This window comes from Dipodomys spectabilis, unplaced genomic scaffold (genome assembly GCF_019054845.1).
Source record: "Dipodomys spectabilis isolate Male_0828 unplaced genomic scaffold, ASM1905484v1 ptg000140l, whole genome shotgun sequence".
Lineage (NCBI taxonomy): Eukaryota > Metazoa > Chordata > Mammalia > Rodentia > Heteromyidae > Dipodomys > Dipodomys spectabilis.
The window spans coordinates 2,822,402-2,839,890 of NW_024870817.1; the positions used below are offsets into that span (position 1 = coordinate 2,822,402).

General features: G+C 35.2%; 1 protein-coding gene across 1 annotated transcript in view; it reads left to right on the plus strand.

Annotated features, from left to right (window-relative positions):
- Positions 1 to 7,856: 7,856 nt before the first annotated feature.
- Positions 7,857 to 17,489, plus strand: part of LOC122117349 — a 107,710-nt gene continuing 98,077 nt past the window's right edge. The window contains exons 1-3 of the mRNA XM_042691092.1: positions 7,857 to 7,894; positions 12,544 to 12,635; positions 15,011 to 17,314. Of these exons, the coding sequence (XP_042547026.1) occupies positions 12,578 to 12,635; positions 15,011 to 17,314 (2,362 nt within the window). The 5' untranslated portion in view covers positions 7,857 to 7,894; positions 12,544 to 12,577. The remainder of the gene's footprint in view (positions 7,895 to 12,543; positions 12,636 to 15,010; positions 17,315 to 17,489) is intronic.

Below are 17,489 nucleotides of genomic sequence, written 5' to 3' on the forward strand. Positions count from 1 at the left end.
GACTGGAAGACTCAGGTTGAGAATATGAGGCCTGTTTTGGTGACATAATTATCTATCTATCTATCTATCTATCTATCTATCTATCTATCTATCTATCTATCTATCTATCTATTTGTCTGTCTATTATGGTAACCTGAATTATAACCTGGATCATATGTACAGATATCATTTTGCTTATTTAAAGATTCTAAACTATTATTTTAAACTGTATTTTCACTTACATTTTTCTACAGCTTCAAAAGCCTAAATCAGAGCCTATAATATTTAACCCAGTTTACAAATGAGCACGTTGAGTCTAAAGGTCAACATGGTTTCTACCATGTCATACCCCATACTGCTTCCCTGTTTACCATACAAATGAAATATATTTGACCCAATCTTTATAGACAGCCAAACTAGATCATAGGAGTTTTCTTTTTTTTTTTTTTTTGATACTTTTACTTCCTCTTCTCCTTATGAAATTCATATGTACCTCTATTGAAGCTTATGAACCACAAAAGCACACCAGTTCATCATTAGTCACTAAAAGTTCTTTAAAATATGTTTATTTTTAGGACTGACTAAGACAGTTAATAATAGAATGATTAAAGGATGACTGACCATTCCTGACACTGCATTAGACTAATACGCTAATTAGATTTTGTATTAGAGAGCCCAAATAAATCCAAAGTAGAACAAGACAGAGGCTCAAGTCTTTCCTTCATTTTTTAAACTTTCAAATAGATACTTGCACTCCCTTTATTTTTTCCTCAGAGCTGAGCAACTTATGAAGGCTTCATCCAGGTGAGCTGATTTTGTGTGTGTGTGTGTGTGTGTGTGTGTGTGTGTGTGTGTGTGTGTGTATTACTTCACCTTTTTGAGAGAAGTATTCTGCATTTTGTACTTCACTGTCCTAAATTAATTGCTTGGCAAAGACAAAGACCAAAGGGGAAAGTATTTGAATGCTGTATATGAAGACAATTTAGCAATGAATTTCCTTCCAATCACAAACTATCCAGCTGTGTTACTTACTCTGTTAACAAATAATATAGAGACATCCAAAAAAAATAATGTAAATAGCCAGTGTGTTTAGGCTTCTTTTATTTACACTAAGAAAGACATCATATGCTCATTTGAATAGCCATTATCCGTATCCTAATTTGGTTGTTTCAGATAAATTGTGCATTTGGAAAGCAAGGAAAATGCAATTGACAAGCTAGGCTTCTAAGCATAATTGAAATTCATTCTGAATGCAAGAAGGGTCAGCTTCATTTCTGAGCAGTAGACCTTGTTTTGAATTCCTATAATCTGCTTTGTTTCCATTGCAGCATTCAACTCTCTAATCACCAAAATGATTTCTTCATCTACTTTCATTGAATTTGTCTTCATTTTGTACTTAATATTAAATAGGTATTTGCATTTAATTTTTGAACTATATTGGTTGCTAAAAACATTGTGAACTGAGGTAAAGAAAAAAGACATGAGCATGTTTTCTATAATAATTTCAATTACTCTGTGATTTAGATAAATTTCATAAACAAAATATGCTGGCCAATTTCTGTTTTTAATAATCCCAAATCAAATATTTTTTAAAAAGAGTTGGTTTCATTATTCTGTCGTCATACATTTGTTTATAATGCACTTCAGTCATATCCCACCACATCACCTCCTTTGTCCCTTACCCTTCCTAATGATTCTACTTCCTAAACCTTCATCCTTTTACCCTGATATCATCCTCCCCACCACTTCCCCAGGTCTAGATTTTGGATGTGAGAGAAAACGTAGTGCGTAGTTTAGTTGTAGACCACTTAGCCTAGTCCATACAAGGTCCAAAAGTGCAATCCCCATATTGCAAAAGTAAAACATTATTCTATTTAAAGATTACAGTACTGAACTCTATTATAAAGATACTAATTTTGACCATGCACAGGGATTCAGTAATTCTAGCTACTCAGAAGGCTGAGATCTAAGGATCAGCATTTGAAGCCTAGCAAAAACTCTGTGACAGATTCTTATCTCCAATAAGCAGCAAAAAGCTGGAAATGGAACTGCAGCTCAGGTGGAAGAACACCATCCTTCAGAGAAAAAAAAAACTAAGGGAGAATATCCTGGCTCTGAGTTCAAGCCCCAGAAACAGCACATTAAAAATGATTATAATTTCTATCTTTGTAATAATAATATTAGTTATATACCTTAAAATCTTGTATTTGGAAGCAAACAGGAAAATCTCTACTACCTAGTTTTGTTTAAAAATAATCTTTTGTTGCTAGCAGTTAATCTTCTTAATTTGAATTTTAATGAAGTCTTTTTTTCAAAAATTGAAATCACTGTGATAAAATTATAGTGACGATATTCACAAGATAGTCTTTGTTTTCTGTACTACTGATTAATAGTATTAATTATTAACTTTAAGTACTTATACAAAAGAGTTGCCATTAACAAGAGAGTTTTTGAAGCCTTCTCTTCAGAAGAAATATTGTTCAGGGACCAAGATTTCAAGTGAGTCTCTAACATATAGGAATTTAACTACAGTGGGGCAGATATCTCTACTCCTTTATCTCACATGATTTCTCATTTCGTGGTCTTGCTCCCCAATATTTTTACCAAGTGCAGAATAAAACCTCTAAGTGAGATGTGATTTGTGAATATTTGTATGTACAGAATAAAATGCACTGACATATTATTCCTGTCTCTTCAGGCTGCCCAGACCTTAGAGAATTTAAGAAGGAATGAAATATTAGCACTGATTACATGTTCAATATAAACTTAATCATAAAGTGATTAAGTTAACCTGGAAGATTATTTCTAAATATAATTGCTCATTCCCTTTTCATTGGCTATAATTGTCCATTCCTTCATCATTGGATACACTGCAATTTGCAAACTTTTTTATGGCAGTAGGAAAATATCAAAGCAGTCAGTAGCTCAAGCTACATAGAAAGAAGGTCAGAAGAAAGTATCAGGCATATACATTTTTAAATAAATGCCTTTTTCTGGATTTCAAAAAACATGCATTAGCTTAATTAAGCAACAGAAATTCAGTGAGAAACATGAATTAGAAAATGCTTTAAAATGGCAATTGTAGAAGAACTTGAGATTTCTTTAAAATCTTTTGATTGAAGCATCTTTGGAGTTTTATGTCTTGGGTTCATATTCTTATCGGGTATTTTATTTAAAAATGACACAAATAAATTGAAGATCATTTATGTTACCTAGTATTATGAGGTATGACATTGTCCAAAGCACATTAAATATTTGTTTTGATAAGTAGTTGCTGCATTTGCATTGCAACTAAAACTTTGTGTGCTTTTTTTGTTGTTGTTGTTTTTGTTTTTGTTTCATGGCAATGCCACAATAAGAACTCAAAAAGGCTTTGCACTTTCTAGTCTCTACCATTTAGCTTTTCTTTAGTTATTTTGTAGGCAGGATCTCATGCTCTGCTTTTTACTCATGGCCAACCTCTAGCCATCCTCCAGTGCATCCTATTTATATCCTCCTGACTTCACCCACAGTATCCTCCTACTCCTGCATAGCTGGAGATACAGGTGTGTACTATTCCATCTAGAATTATTTCTTGTTATCACTGAGATGGGGGTCTCACTGACTTTTAGGGAGCAGGCTTTACTTCCTTTGAGCAGAAACTACCCAAGTATCAGTAAAATATTCCAACTCACTCTTTTACTATTTTCTTTTAAAAACTGGTGATGAGGAAATAACATATTACTTAGGCTAAAATGAGCAATGCATAGCCCTGATTGGGGATCAAGAAGTATTTGAATATTTATTAAGATTTCCTTGATATTTTCATTATTCTTTAGCAATGTAGTTATGTATGAGTTTCCTTGAGCTAGAAAGGAATGAAGATATTACAGGTTCTGCTCTGAGTAATTGAAAGCTCTTAGCTGTAACAGAATTGTACAGAATTTTCTTCTGAGCAGTAATATAACCTCATAGCCACAGAGGTTTCATGTTTTGGAAGAAATACAAAAGTTTTTGTATGAAGATGGAGACACAGGATATTAAAATATTACTTCTTTAATAAGGTTGAATATTTGAAAATTAGGAGGCTATCATTTAAACCCAGCAAGAGTTGACAATTCACCAATTATTATGTCTTATCAAAGCTTCTATTGTGTGGTTACTGAAGTACTATGACTCCACTTCAATAAGAGAAAGAAGACAGCATGAAAAAGCATTCTTTAATTAATAACCTGGTAAATTCTTTAACAGAAAACACTAGTATCTGTGACTTATTCAATTAGGTTTTTGTACCGGTTCCCTTTACAAGGTGTCTAGTAATATAGGTAGGTAGCAGGTAGGTAGGTAGGTAGGTAGATAGATAGATAGATAGAGATTAGATGTGGGTATGTATATATATATCAGTGCTTTTTTTTAACTTTTTACTATTTTAATTAAGTTGAAATGCAATTACCTCATCCTCTAGACATTATAATTAGTCAATAGAGAATATGTAAAATTTGACGGAGGACTGAGTACATTTTAGGAATGGGTTCCTCAAGATGCTTTCAGAAAGTCCTTTTACTGGTCAAGATCAGGGTAAGAGAATTACAGATTTTTGCATGCAGTAATTTAGAAAACTCTTTAGAAGTAGCTAGTGTTCTAGCTGTAATCATAAAGTGATTCCTCCTTAGTGTGATGTTGTTTAATTCACACATCCTTCTGCATGTGAGATTAGCTAATTTGCACTATACTAGCCACTCCAGTGCCAGAGAGGAAATGAAGCAAAGCAAAGTACAATTCTCTGAGACTTGCAGTTTAATAATGGCATGCTGATCTAGTATTTAATAACAGCAAGTACACAGACTATGACTCCATTTTCCAAGTAGAGAGATGTACTCTAACATTGGTATGCAAAATGATTTTGAGTAGTACAAAGTATTTCTTTTGATGATTATCTTGGTTTAATAGACATTATATATAAATCCAGAATAGCATATTTTCTGTCAAAAACTAAAGTAAAACATTTAATGAACTGGAAAACTACCTAGCAAAGGATAGGGCATGGCTCACACAGATAGAATGAAAACATATCTAAATATAAGGTGAACAAGATCTTAGCATTCATGGATCCTCTGCTTTGGCCTGTAATTCCAGTAATTCCTCAAAAGTTTGGAATAAACTAAAGCTGTCTACACAGGGCTGTTTACTTTGTCACACCTCAAAGTATTTCCCCTTTGAATCACCATTGAATCAAGTCAACTGTGAATACTCAGGGATCTGGTTCAGTGCTAGCAAGATACTCTCTTTGGAGGTGCTTTCTTAACAGCATGGAGAACTAAGGAGATGGGTAGAAAAGTGTTTCACCATTAATAGAAAAATCAAAGTTTTGTTAACTCATTCATCCTTTCACCTTTGTACCCTCTTTCCACTAAACTGTAACTTGCCAAAATTTCAGTTCTCCCTTTCAGCTAAAACCAACGGATAGGAGTTCTTTGAGTCTGAGTAGCTCAATATATATCAACAGAAGCATTAAAAAGAAACAAATGATTTTTTTCCCTTCTAGCAAGCCTAGCCTGCTAATTTGGTTTGTTGGATTCTTTTTTTTTTTCTAATCACAACTCGTGGTTACGAAGAGATGAATGGACACTGGGGAGCTGACACTTAAGATTAAAACATTCTCTTTACATTGATTAGGCTGCAGAAAAAATGTGAATACTCACTAAGATTCTTTTTCTAGAAGCTTGTTTATATAGGAAGAATCTGTTCTTAAACCAAAGCAATAAAATATAAAATCCAAATCTTAGCATGCAGCATTTGTGCAATGAGAGTAAGGAAGCAAGGTAAAATTAAGTGAAATTGAATTCATAGTATATTTCCTAAAGTCTTAAAGCTTTCAAATATATTAAGAAAAAAAAAGCTTTCGAAAATGTTCTGAATGAATTTTCCTTCTGCCTATCCAAATGTGTCTTCAGTGGCAATTTTCTCTCCTTTTATGACACTACTGAGGCTTGAGCTTAGAACTTTGCATTCTTCATTAAAATTGCATTCTATATTAAAATGTGTGTACCTGGATCCTGAATATCTAGGATGAGGCTCTGTATCTTCATTTTTAACATATGGCTAACTTTTGGAGATACACTCAAATATGAGAATTCCAGAACTGTAAAATCCTTGAAATTTGTGTTACATTCACATTTTACATCAATCCACTTAGAATCTAGTGCATAGTTTAGCATGACAAATGTTCAGGCTTCCTCTGTTAAAAGTACGTTGTGCTTTCTATATTGTAATGAAACTTCTGTTTCCCAGAATCAGTCCATCTTAAAAAAAAAAAAAAAAAGAGGAAAAAGAGTGCTCCTGCAACTCTTTTAAATGTGGAGGGAGACTCTATATATTTATTAGAGTGATTTTCAAATAAGTAAGAAAATTCTTTACTTTCAGAAACTGAAATGTTGGAGACAAAACCAACATTTCAGTACCTTGCCTCTTTGAATAATTTGCTATATTTCTTATTTTCCTCTGATGAGAAGTGAAGGATAAGGAGCTGTCTCTGTCTCTGTCTTTTTCTCTGTCTGTCTGTCTGTCTGTCCTCTCTCTCTCTCTCTCTCTCTCTCTCTCTCTCTCTCTCTCTCTCTCTCACACACACACACACACACACACATCTTCATTCAAACAAAAGAAGATGCTTTGGAACCATAGAGATTTTAATTTTTTTTTTTTTTTCTTGTCGGTCGTGGGGCTTGAACTCTGAGCCTGGGCACTGTCCCTCAGCTCTTCAGCTCAAGGCTGAGTAGTTAGGATTCCAGGCGTGAGCCACCAGCGCCCGGCTGAGATTTTCATTTTTGCTTGATTCTTTTCTTCCTAGTATTACCTAATATATCAAATGCCACTAAATAAAATCCTTATTTTTTACATATATTAATGTGTTCTTTAAAACATTTAGATAATAAGATTCCCTACCTCACATCTTTTTTTAACCAGCCAGCATTTTCTTCTTTCCTAATCAGATATTCTGACTTAATTTACATAGGATAGGCTTCTTATCTCCAGAATTAACCTCATCCAACTAAGTTATATTAAATAAATTATAGGTCAAATAAGATGATGACATCTCAATAATTATTATGGTATTGAAGTACTCTCTAGACTTAAAATATTATCAGATTTATGTTCCAATGACCAGCAAAGGTCCCTTTTGCAGATAGACATAAGACATACAACAGTATGTCTGTTGTATCAGATATAACAGTAGGTCAAAGAATGACCTAGTGATTATGAACATTTTATCACATAACTGTATATAAACATAGATGTAAATAAATTCACTTCAGTGTTTTTCAACTAAGGGTAAGAAGTAGAATAAAGGAAAACATTAAATAGGCACTGAAATATAAGGTTGCATAGTTTCAAGATACTAGAAAACTACTAAGAATTATGTCATAGCCCCTAAATTTGAAACATTTCATTCTTACAACCCTATACAACTCGAATGCAAGTCTGAAGTGATATATGGGTAATATTGAAAACTTATTTTCCATTATAACTCTTCTTATGTGCGTAAGTAATAGTTTTAAGAACAGAAGAACATAGTTTAAATTTCATGCTAGTCAAATTAGGAAAGCAAGTAGAAGAAAAATTTCTACAGTCTAAGCATACTTTCAAAAATAAGTGAAAATTTTGGAATGAAAAAATTAGAACATTAGAAACAATGTACTCAATGCCTTTCTCACGTAACTGTAACCCCTCTGTACAATATTTTTACAATAAAAAAGCATTAAAAATATTTTAAGCTTAAATTTTTTGCTATTTGTTTTACCTATTTGAAGTTTCTTTTAAAATTTAGTGCAGAGGACATAAACCTTGTGTGGCAATCAAGAAAATAAAATAAGAAAAACACTGATTTCTTTCCAATTCTAAAGAAAACTGAAGCCATCTGGATTCCGAAGAACACTGGGTGAGGTGCTACCTGGAAAGTTAAGCATTTAACCATCTGTATTTATGTATTAGAATTTTAATAATAATAATTATCTACCTTTTGTGCATCTTTCTCCTTTGTTGTAATAGAACCTTATCTTTCAGTATTTCCAGGAAGGTGTTTCAGCTCAGCAACACAATAGAGGATTTTTAAGCAATTTGTCAAAAACATGGCACCAGTAAAATTTTTTAACAATTCCTTTTATAAAACCTCTTTACTCCCCAATAGTTTTCTCAGAAAAAAAATGGTACCACTATGTAATTCTGCAGTAGAAAGATATTGTTAGTGCTTCCTATTTACATTTTCCTCACTCTTCTCTGAATTATAGTAATGAGTCAAAGCCCACTTGGAAAAATCCAATATAAAAGCATCAGATGTGATAGTATTTTGGTGATTTATAATAGCAATCATGGTAACTTCCCTGAGCTTTATTGCCTATTTTACAAAGAACAAATAAACATTTATTAAAAATATAAATCCAAGAAATCTGTTGTGGAATGGATCCCTTAATGTATATCCAAAAGTCTGATATATTTCATTTGTCATTAAAATTAAATCTTAAGCATATTTATAATAAAGTAAGGTGTTTAGAATTTTTTCCAAGTAAATGAGAAGCTTTCTGAAGAGCTTTAAAGAAGAAAGGTGACAAGACTTTTAAAAATTACTCCAACTACTACATAAATTCTCAACTAACATTAATATAGAAAAAACAGGTAAAGTATTTCAGTAGTCCACATTTAAAACTGTGTTCAAATGTGTGGGGGGGATGGAAAGAAGAGGGGCTTGACAATTGAGAGAAAATAAATTTACATGTTTATGATAAATTTTCAGAAACACATCAGGGCAAATTTGCTGATGGGTTGGATGAGGAAAGTTAAAGGAAAGAGATACGGATAATACCTGGGATGGTTTCTAGGTGTCTGATTTGAATTGGTTGAATTTTTCCTGACTGAAACTAGTAGGATGCAGGGGAGAAAAGAACTAGAGAAAGTAAAGGTTATAAACTCAACTGCAGGCATGTAAATTTGAGATTCCAATTAGATATCCAAGCAGACACACACATGTATATGTATATACATATACATCCTGCTGGGTAGTTCCTAGAATTTGGAGTTTATACAGTTATGAGTATCAATAGTAAAATAGTGAATTTTAGAGTCATTTTTGCAAGTTATTTTATAGCCATGAACACAAGATTTCCTAGGAAGAGAGTTGATGAAGAATTGAAAAACCCTGCAGATAGCAAAGTTTAGAGACTTGCCAAGAGAAAAATGCATTAAGAATGGCTGACGGTGCCTGGTGCTACTGGTTCATACCTGTAATCCTAGCTACTTAGGAGGCTAACATCTGAGGAGTCTGAGTGGAAGCCAGCCTGAGCAGGAAAGTCTGTGAGACTCTTACCTCCAATTAGCTACCAGTGGGGCTGTGGCTCACGTGATCGAGTACTAGCCTTGAGGACTCAGACCTAAGAGAAGATATATACAACCCTGACGAATGTAGGTTAGCTTTTTAGGGTAAAGAGAGATAAGGAGATCTCCTTCCCTTTAAGTAGAGTAAACATAAACTCTAAAAACAAATGGAGATGGTTTATATATTCTTTTAAAAATAATACTACTTCTGCTCCATGCCTGTGGCCCACGCCTGTAAATCCCAACTACACAGGAGGCTGAGATCTGGATTGTATTTGGAAGCTAGACCAGGCAGGAAAGTCTGTGAGACTCTTCTTTCCAGAAGTAGAACTGAAGCTTAAGTGGTAGAGCTAACCTTGAACACAAGAACCCAGGGACAGTGCTCAGGCCCAGAGTTCAAGCCTCAGAACTGGCACAAAACACCAACAGCAACAACAACACAAAAAGGCTAACAGAGCAGAACAAGGACCAGGAGAGTGTAGCTCCACGGAATTAAAAGGAAGAAATGGATGCAGCTTGAATTGAGTGGTTATATTTTGTAAAACTCAAAAAAGTTAAAAATAAATTATTGGCTTTAGAAATCTGGAATTAATGGGCCCTTGACTAAAAGACCACTCAGTGGACTGGACAGCATTCATAGAGTGGTTCCTGAAAGTTGATGACAGAAAGTTGATAAGAAAGTAGATGTAGAAAATATAGATAAAGCCTTTAAGCTGAATTACTACCACAGTGAACAGAGACACGTGACCATAGATGGATTGATAGATCAGAAGACAAAAATTATTATTGCATTAAAGGGAAGAAATTATCATATGTTAATAATAGAAAGGATTTATTGTATAATTCCTTACAGGCAAACAGTGTACTTTGAACACTTTTACTTCTTGATATTTCCATTCTCCCTCCCTCTCCTTTCCCACAATTTTCAAACAGTGGTAAGATTCATTATACATTAATATATATAAAGATTCATTATGCATGTATATAATTATGCATAAGTGTTTAATATGTGATATTCTTTGGGGTTTTGTTTATTTTATTTTATTTTTGTTGGTGATGGGGCTTGAACTTGGGGCCTGGGCACTGTTTCTGAGCTCTTTTGCTCCACTTGCATTTGTGTGTGTGTGTGTGTGTGTGTGTGTGTGTGTGTGTGTGTGTTTAGGATTTGTGTGTGAGTGTGTGTGTGTGTGTGTTTGAGGCATTAATTGGAGATAAGAGTCTCACTAGAACTTTTCTACCCAGGCTGGTGTTTAACCACGATCCACAGATTTCAACCACTTGAGTAGCTAGGGTTACAGGCATGCACAACTGGTGCCCCCTCTGTTTTCCATTAACTCTGTATCTTTGCTTTTCCCCTGCTCACTCCTGCTAATCAACTCCCCACAGACCATGCCTTTTGACATTCATACCCCATTTTAATTATTATTGCTCTCTTCACCTTCCTATTCCCATTTAATTTAATATGACTACAAATCTGATTATATTAAATTTAGGTCAACTTCACAAAAAATTACACATTTCTATAAAAATAATTTTTAAAAATGACCAAGCTGGGCACCTGTGGCTCACACCTCTAATCCCTAGCAACTCAGGAGGCTGAGTTGGGAGGATCACGGTTCAAAGCCAGCCTGGGCAGGAAAGTCTGTGAGATTCTTAACTCCAATTAACTACCAGAAAACCAGAAGTAGCACTGTGGCTCAAGTAGTAGAGTGCTTGCCTTGAGCTGAAGAGCTTAGGGACAGTGCCCAATCCCAAGATTCAAGCCCCATGATCAACCAAAAAAAGACACAAAATCAAGTTAAGTTACATGATTTTACAACTTCTTTTTTTTTATTATTGTGAAAATACTGTACAGAGGGCTTACAATTACATGGGCAAGATAATGAGTACGTTTCTTATCAAGCATTGTAGCCTCCTCCTTTGTTTCCCCTTCCCATCCCTTCCCATCCTCCCCCCGCCCCCCTACCCAATTATCCTCCCTGCCCCCCACCAAAGTTGTAAAGTTCGTTTTTCGACATAACGACTTGTACATCTCTTTGTTGCAATGGGTCCACCTGTATCCCAATTTGTTTTTATTGTAAAAATACTGTACAGAGGGGTTACAGTTACATGAGTAAGGTAATGAGTATATTTCCTATCAAGCTTTCTTACCTCCTTCTTTGTTTTTTCCCTACTATCCCTACCCTCCCCACCTCCCCAACTCCGCCCTCCCCACGCCCCCCAAGATGTAAGGTTTGTTTTCAACATAGTGTCTTGTACATCTCATTGTTACACTGAGTCAACCTGTATCCTTATTTCAGCATTTTGTTATTTCCCTTCCCCTCCCCAAATCAGAAAAATGTATATACAAGATGCAGGGCACCGACATCAAATACAGTGAAAACAGGGGTTATACTGTAGGGAAAGAACTTACAAGATAAACATTTTAAATACTTTCAAAAACAATAACAAGAAAGAAAAAAACACTTGTGTCCCTATCTTGGGGTTCATTTCACTTAACATCATCTTTTTGTTGTTGTCGTTGGTGGTGGTGGTGGTGGTGGTAGTGTTGGTCGCGGGGCTTGAACTCTGGGCCTGGGCACTGTCCCTCAGCTCTTTAGCTGAAGGCAAGCATTGTACCACTTGAGCTACAGCGCCACTTCCGGTTTTCTGGTGGTTTATTCGAGATAAGAGTTTCACCGAGTTTCCTTGCCCGGGCTGGCTTTGAACAGTGATCCTCAGATCTCAGCCTCCTGAGTAGCTAGGATTACAGGCGTGAGCCACCAGCGCCCGGCTATGCTTAACATCATTTTATATGATCACATGTACATAGCTTTTGACTTTTTCTGCTTGTTCTAGACTTGGAAAGACTTGGAAAAGATTATATTAAGTGAGGTAAGCCAGGCCCAAAGAACCATAGGTCCCATGGTTTCCCTTATTGCAATAACTGTATAATTCTAGGAAAACTTCTATCCTAAATGTCACATATATTATTTACAAACCTGTGTATGTGTATATCTACATGTTGAAATTTGTACATGCACATAAGAATGCATTAACTAATTGAGAGGTAAATGAACAGGAAAGGAAAGTATAATTATGCTGGTAAAATATTTGAAAAAATACATAGAGGAAATCAGAGAAAAGAACTATGCTGATGAGATAGTAGATGAGTTCATTAGTAGTTTGGTCAAACCTAAATTTCTGCGTAATATGGTTTCAATTTTTATGCTTTCCAAGGTCAGTCAGAATTGAACACCCATCACTCCCCAAAATGAGGAGGAAGAGAAGAAAAGCATATAGAAAATGGAAAATGCTGAATGCCACAGCATGTAAGTCCATTTAAATGCCTTCAGAAGTAAGCATAGAGTGAACTAACATGCTACCTACCTTGTCCTTTATCCTGTGAAAAAAGAAGATAAATACATGTAAATGGTATAGAAGCATCTTGAACTTTGACTTGGTGTTACAAATACACATTCTGCATTATTGGTATTATGAATAAATGTAAATATTTACATATTTAGACATAGTATCACTATTCTAAGGATCTGTTTTTAGTGCAGTATTATCCACCTTTCTCAGTTCCATGTTCTTTTTATTTTATTGTTTTTATTTTTATTGTAAAGGTGATGTACAGAGGGGTTACAGTTATATAAGTCAGGTAATGAGTACATTTCTTTTTGAACAGTGTCACCTCTCTTTCCTTGTGTTCTATCCATTTTTTCCCTCCTGATTCCTTGCTCCCGCAAATTGTATAGCTCATTTTCAACATAGTGTCTAATGCTTATCACTTCTGCATTTGTTCACCTTTCTCACACCATTTCTGTGCTCCTGCTAATACTCCCCAAAACAGATAAACTTACATACAAGACAAAAGATACACAAATTTATAGTCACATTCTAATTACTACAAATGAGAAAAACCATGCAAGCTTCTTGGGGTCTCTTTTACTTCAATTAATACATGAAGAAATGTTCAACATCCATGGCCATAAAAGAAATGCAACTCAAAACAACATTGACATTCTATCTCACCTCAGTTATAATAGCCATTATAATAGCCATGTGCATATGATCATATAAAATAATGTTTATCCAAATGAACTCCAAGAAATGGAAACAAGAGGTTTTTTTGTTACTTTGCTTTTTTCTCCCTCTCCTTTGTCACTGTTTGTAATTTGTGTACCTTTTGTCTTATATGTAAGTTTATCTGTTTTGGGGAGGATAAGGGGGAGCACAGAAATGGCTATTATAATAATAACAGATGCTGGTGGGATTGTGGCCAAAAGGGAATGCTACTACATTATTGGTAGGAGTGTAAACTTGTTCAGCCACTCTGGAAAGCAGTATGGAGCTTCCCTATGACCCAGTAATTCCACTCCTGGGCATTTATCCAAATGACCACAAAAAAAAGCCACACTAAAGCTACCAGCACTACCAAATTCATGCAGTATTGTTTAGTATAGCCAAGATACAGAATCAACCCTAATGCCCCTCAGTGGATAAATGGATCAAAAAAATGTGGTATATGTTCACAATCAAATTCTATGCTTCCATCAGAAAGAATGATATTGCATCATTCGTAAGGAAATGGAAAGACTATATTATATAAATACAAAATTATATTAAATGAAGTTGGAAAAATTATATTAAATGAAGTTCCATGGTTTTGTAGATCTTAAAGTATAGTCAGTTGCAAAGTGCTATACAATGTAATCAGAGAGGCTATGACTTAGGAAGAGGCTATGACTTAACAGCTCTTGGCATGAAAGTGTTATTTTAAGAACACATGATAAGCTCCAGTCATGGAAGGAAACTTATTATTCCATAAACTATTATCATGGTAGTCCTCTGTTGCAAAGGAGCTTTAGAGAGGTAGGTTTCTATGTCTTTCCTCCTTGATTTACACATTACAACTCTCAGATTATAACAAGACTCACTGGAACAGCCTGCCAGAGAAAAGCCCTTCCTTCAGGCTAAAAGGGAAGCAAATTGAAATGGTTTGGTTCTCTAAGTACATGAGTATGCTTAGTATTTTCCTTCTCCTGTTAAACCAAATATATTTACTCTCTATACAAGTATTTACAGCGTTGCTTCTTATATTATATATACATATACCATATTTAAATTCATTAAATTTAAAATAAATTGATGACAACATTTTACTTTATTGATTTGTATGACATCGTAATTGTTCACAATTTCCATTTCCTTCAATCAGTAACCTTCAGATGCAGATTAATCTAGAAAAGTAGAGCTTTATCTTTCATTCTCTGTCATCCTCTTTCTGGTACAATCTCAAAGTTACATGGAGTTGAGGTAGCCTGTAGAATGCTGTACTATCATGCTACAGTCTGCTACACAACCAGTCCTGACAAAGTGCTTTTTATCAAGAATGTGCATTTAAACTAACTTGCATATTTTTTAAACTCTCATTTTGCTCATTTTAATCATTTTATATAATTAAATTAATTTTTATTTTCTAAGCTAGTAGATGATCTTCTGTGCTCTTAGAGAATTAGTTTAAAATGAAAAATAAAACGTGTGGAAATTAACTTGTCATACTAGAAATTAATTAAAACTGTTAACCTCTCCCCCCCAATTCTTACAAAAGATATTCATTGCATTCCATTATGGGGTTTGGAGTATCTGCTATTTAATTGGATGGTAGAAACTTTTTTTTTTCTTTTTCCTTCCTCTTTAGGTACTTCTCAGCCATCTGGTCAAGCAGGTCAAAAAACCCACAAAGATCTTGACAAGGAAGTAAAAGGAAGCACTTCAGAGACTGTGTTTCATCCGGCTAGGACGTTAGGGAAATCTAAGGGAAGTGGCAATGAACCTACATCTGCTTCTATGGATGGAAAACAGAATTCCTCTCTTCTCCCTAAAGATAAGAAACAATCTTCATCTGACAGCAAAATACACAGCAGGAAGGAAAATGATGTTCCTTCGTTGGCTGTCTCCCATCAGCTAGAGAACATCTTACCAATGGTCATGTTTAATGACTCTGAAAAATCGTTATCAGGAAAAATTATTCTACGGGATTGCCCAAGCACAGTAGAAGCTTTTAAACCTGCAAAAGGAAAATTTATTACAGAAGTCAACTGTAGGGCTTTCAATGTGCAAGTAGAAATCAATAAAAGCATTTTCTGTAAAACAGCTGCACAATTCCCAACAAAAAAGAGATGTCCAACATGTCAGCAGCATTACTCCATCAGGCGCATTAGGAGATGCTACACGTGTAAGCGCTGCTTTCCGAAATACAAGAATATCTCAGAAGAAGTTTTAAAACCTGAGGTGCCATTTGAAAATGAACAAAAAATTGCCAGAACTGAGAGCCCTTCTCTGAAAGTAAGCATTGTAGAAAAAGAAATAAAGGTCAAATATATGAGTAAGAAACAGAATATATTGATTAATATAATTCTTCCCAAAAGAAGGAGGAAAATAATGAAGTCCATGTACACATCCTCCAGTCACAACACTAGAGAAACTTCCAGGTCCTCTCCACCAATTTGTACTAACCACCTTGAAAACCAGCAGCTCAAAAGCAAGCACCAGTATTTAGGTTGTTCTCATTCCTCTCTTCCCATTGTGTTTGCTCTCCCAGAGGAGAATTCTGACACTGATGTTGTTGCTCCGACCTCACGTCTCAAGAGAGAGAGAAATAAGCCCAATACACATTCTTCTGTCTCAGACCATATGCAGGGAAAATCTGCCATATCTCAGCAGAAGGTCTATAAAAGTAATCAGGACACTCCAAAAAGGAAACATTCCCCTGTAGCTGGCACTGTTCTGGAAAATATTCCTGCTACTTCCTGTGACATCCTGAAGACTACAAGTTTAAGTAATACAGATTTAAATAAAATGCCTTTTGAGGACACTAAGGATGTGCCTACAGAGAGACGCAGCAGCTCTGATGTCCAAGAAATCATCACATCTGACTTGAATGTACAACCAGCCACAGAAAGAACAGACTATTTCCAAAATTGTGTTACCAGCAATACTGCTCCCATGCAAGATGACTCATATTCTGATTTCTGCTCTCTGTCTTTTCTGAGCAAGCAGCTCATAGGAGAAAAAGCAGACAGCATCTATTGTAAAGACAATAAAACGCCACCTACTGAAGACAGTGAGAATACAAATTCTCTATCTATCCCTTTCAGTCAAAATGATATACAATGTTTTACCTCAGTCAGCCCATCTCACTGGATCACTAGACATTTAGAACCTATAGAGACCTCTGGTAAAACATTTTCCTTTACCCAGTGTCCTGAATTTATGGTTGGCTGTGAGAAAAGCCATGGTGATATAGCAGGCAAAGACATTACTAGCAAAACCCTTATACATGGTGACTCTTACGGAAGCACACAGCAGCCATTGGAAAGGAAAAGAACCCAAAGCCCAATGCTCAGGCCTGCCTCCTCTAGCAGCCATGGGAGCCCACTGCATCACATTAGCCCTGGCACTGTGGAATGGAATCAAACAGAGATCCAGATAAATCATCTAGAGATAGAAACCCCCAGAACAATAGAAGTACCAGTCATGGCCTGTGAAACTGATGAATTCGAGCAGAGATTAATTACGCAAAATGATAAAGAAGGCATAAATGACTTTAATTGCCCTGTGGGAATGAGAAACCCTACTGAGTCACTTCATTCTCTGGAAAAGGTTGAAAACCCATGGCAAATATTACCAGTGGTAAAGAATAAAGAATTTGAAGAACCAACCAGGGTAAACCATATAGAAGGCACTACTGAGTCCAGCTGTGCAGTATGTGTTAGAGAAAAGCTCTTTCTAATTGAGAAAACACTAACCAGTGGTGCAGGTCAGTGTGAGAACCAAAATGATAAAAGCCTTACATTAACCAATTCGCAACCAGAGCCTGCAGAATTCCAAAGGACTGCATCAATAAGACCGAATTCTGAAGAAAACAAAAATGACTCAGATGAAATTTTCTATCACCACATTGACATATTGCTTTCAACCCCAAAGCAGAAGGCTTTGAAAGGTATTGTGAGCTATATAGAATCTTTGACTTTCATTATTTTTACATGTTTGAGCTTTGGAAAGTCTTAACATGAAGCTTTTTATATTGCTTGGGTTTTTTTTTTCTTTATTGCCAGATATATTGAGTATTAGAGAATTAGATGAATATGAACAAGCATATATCAGCCTGCTTCTTT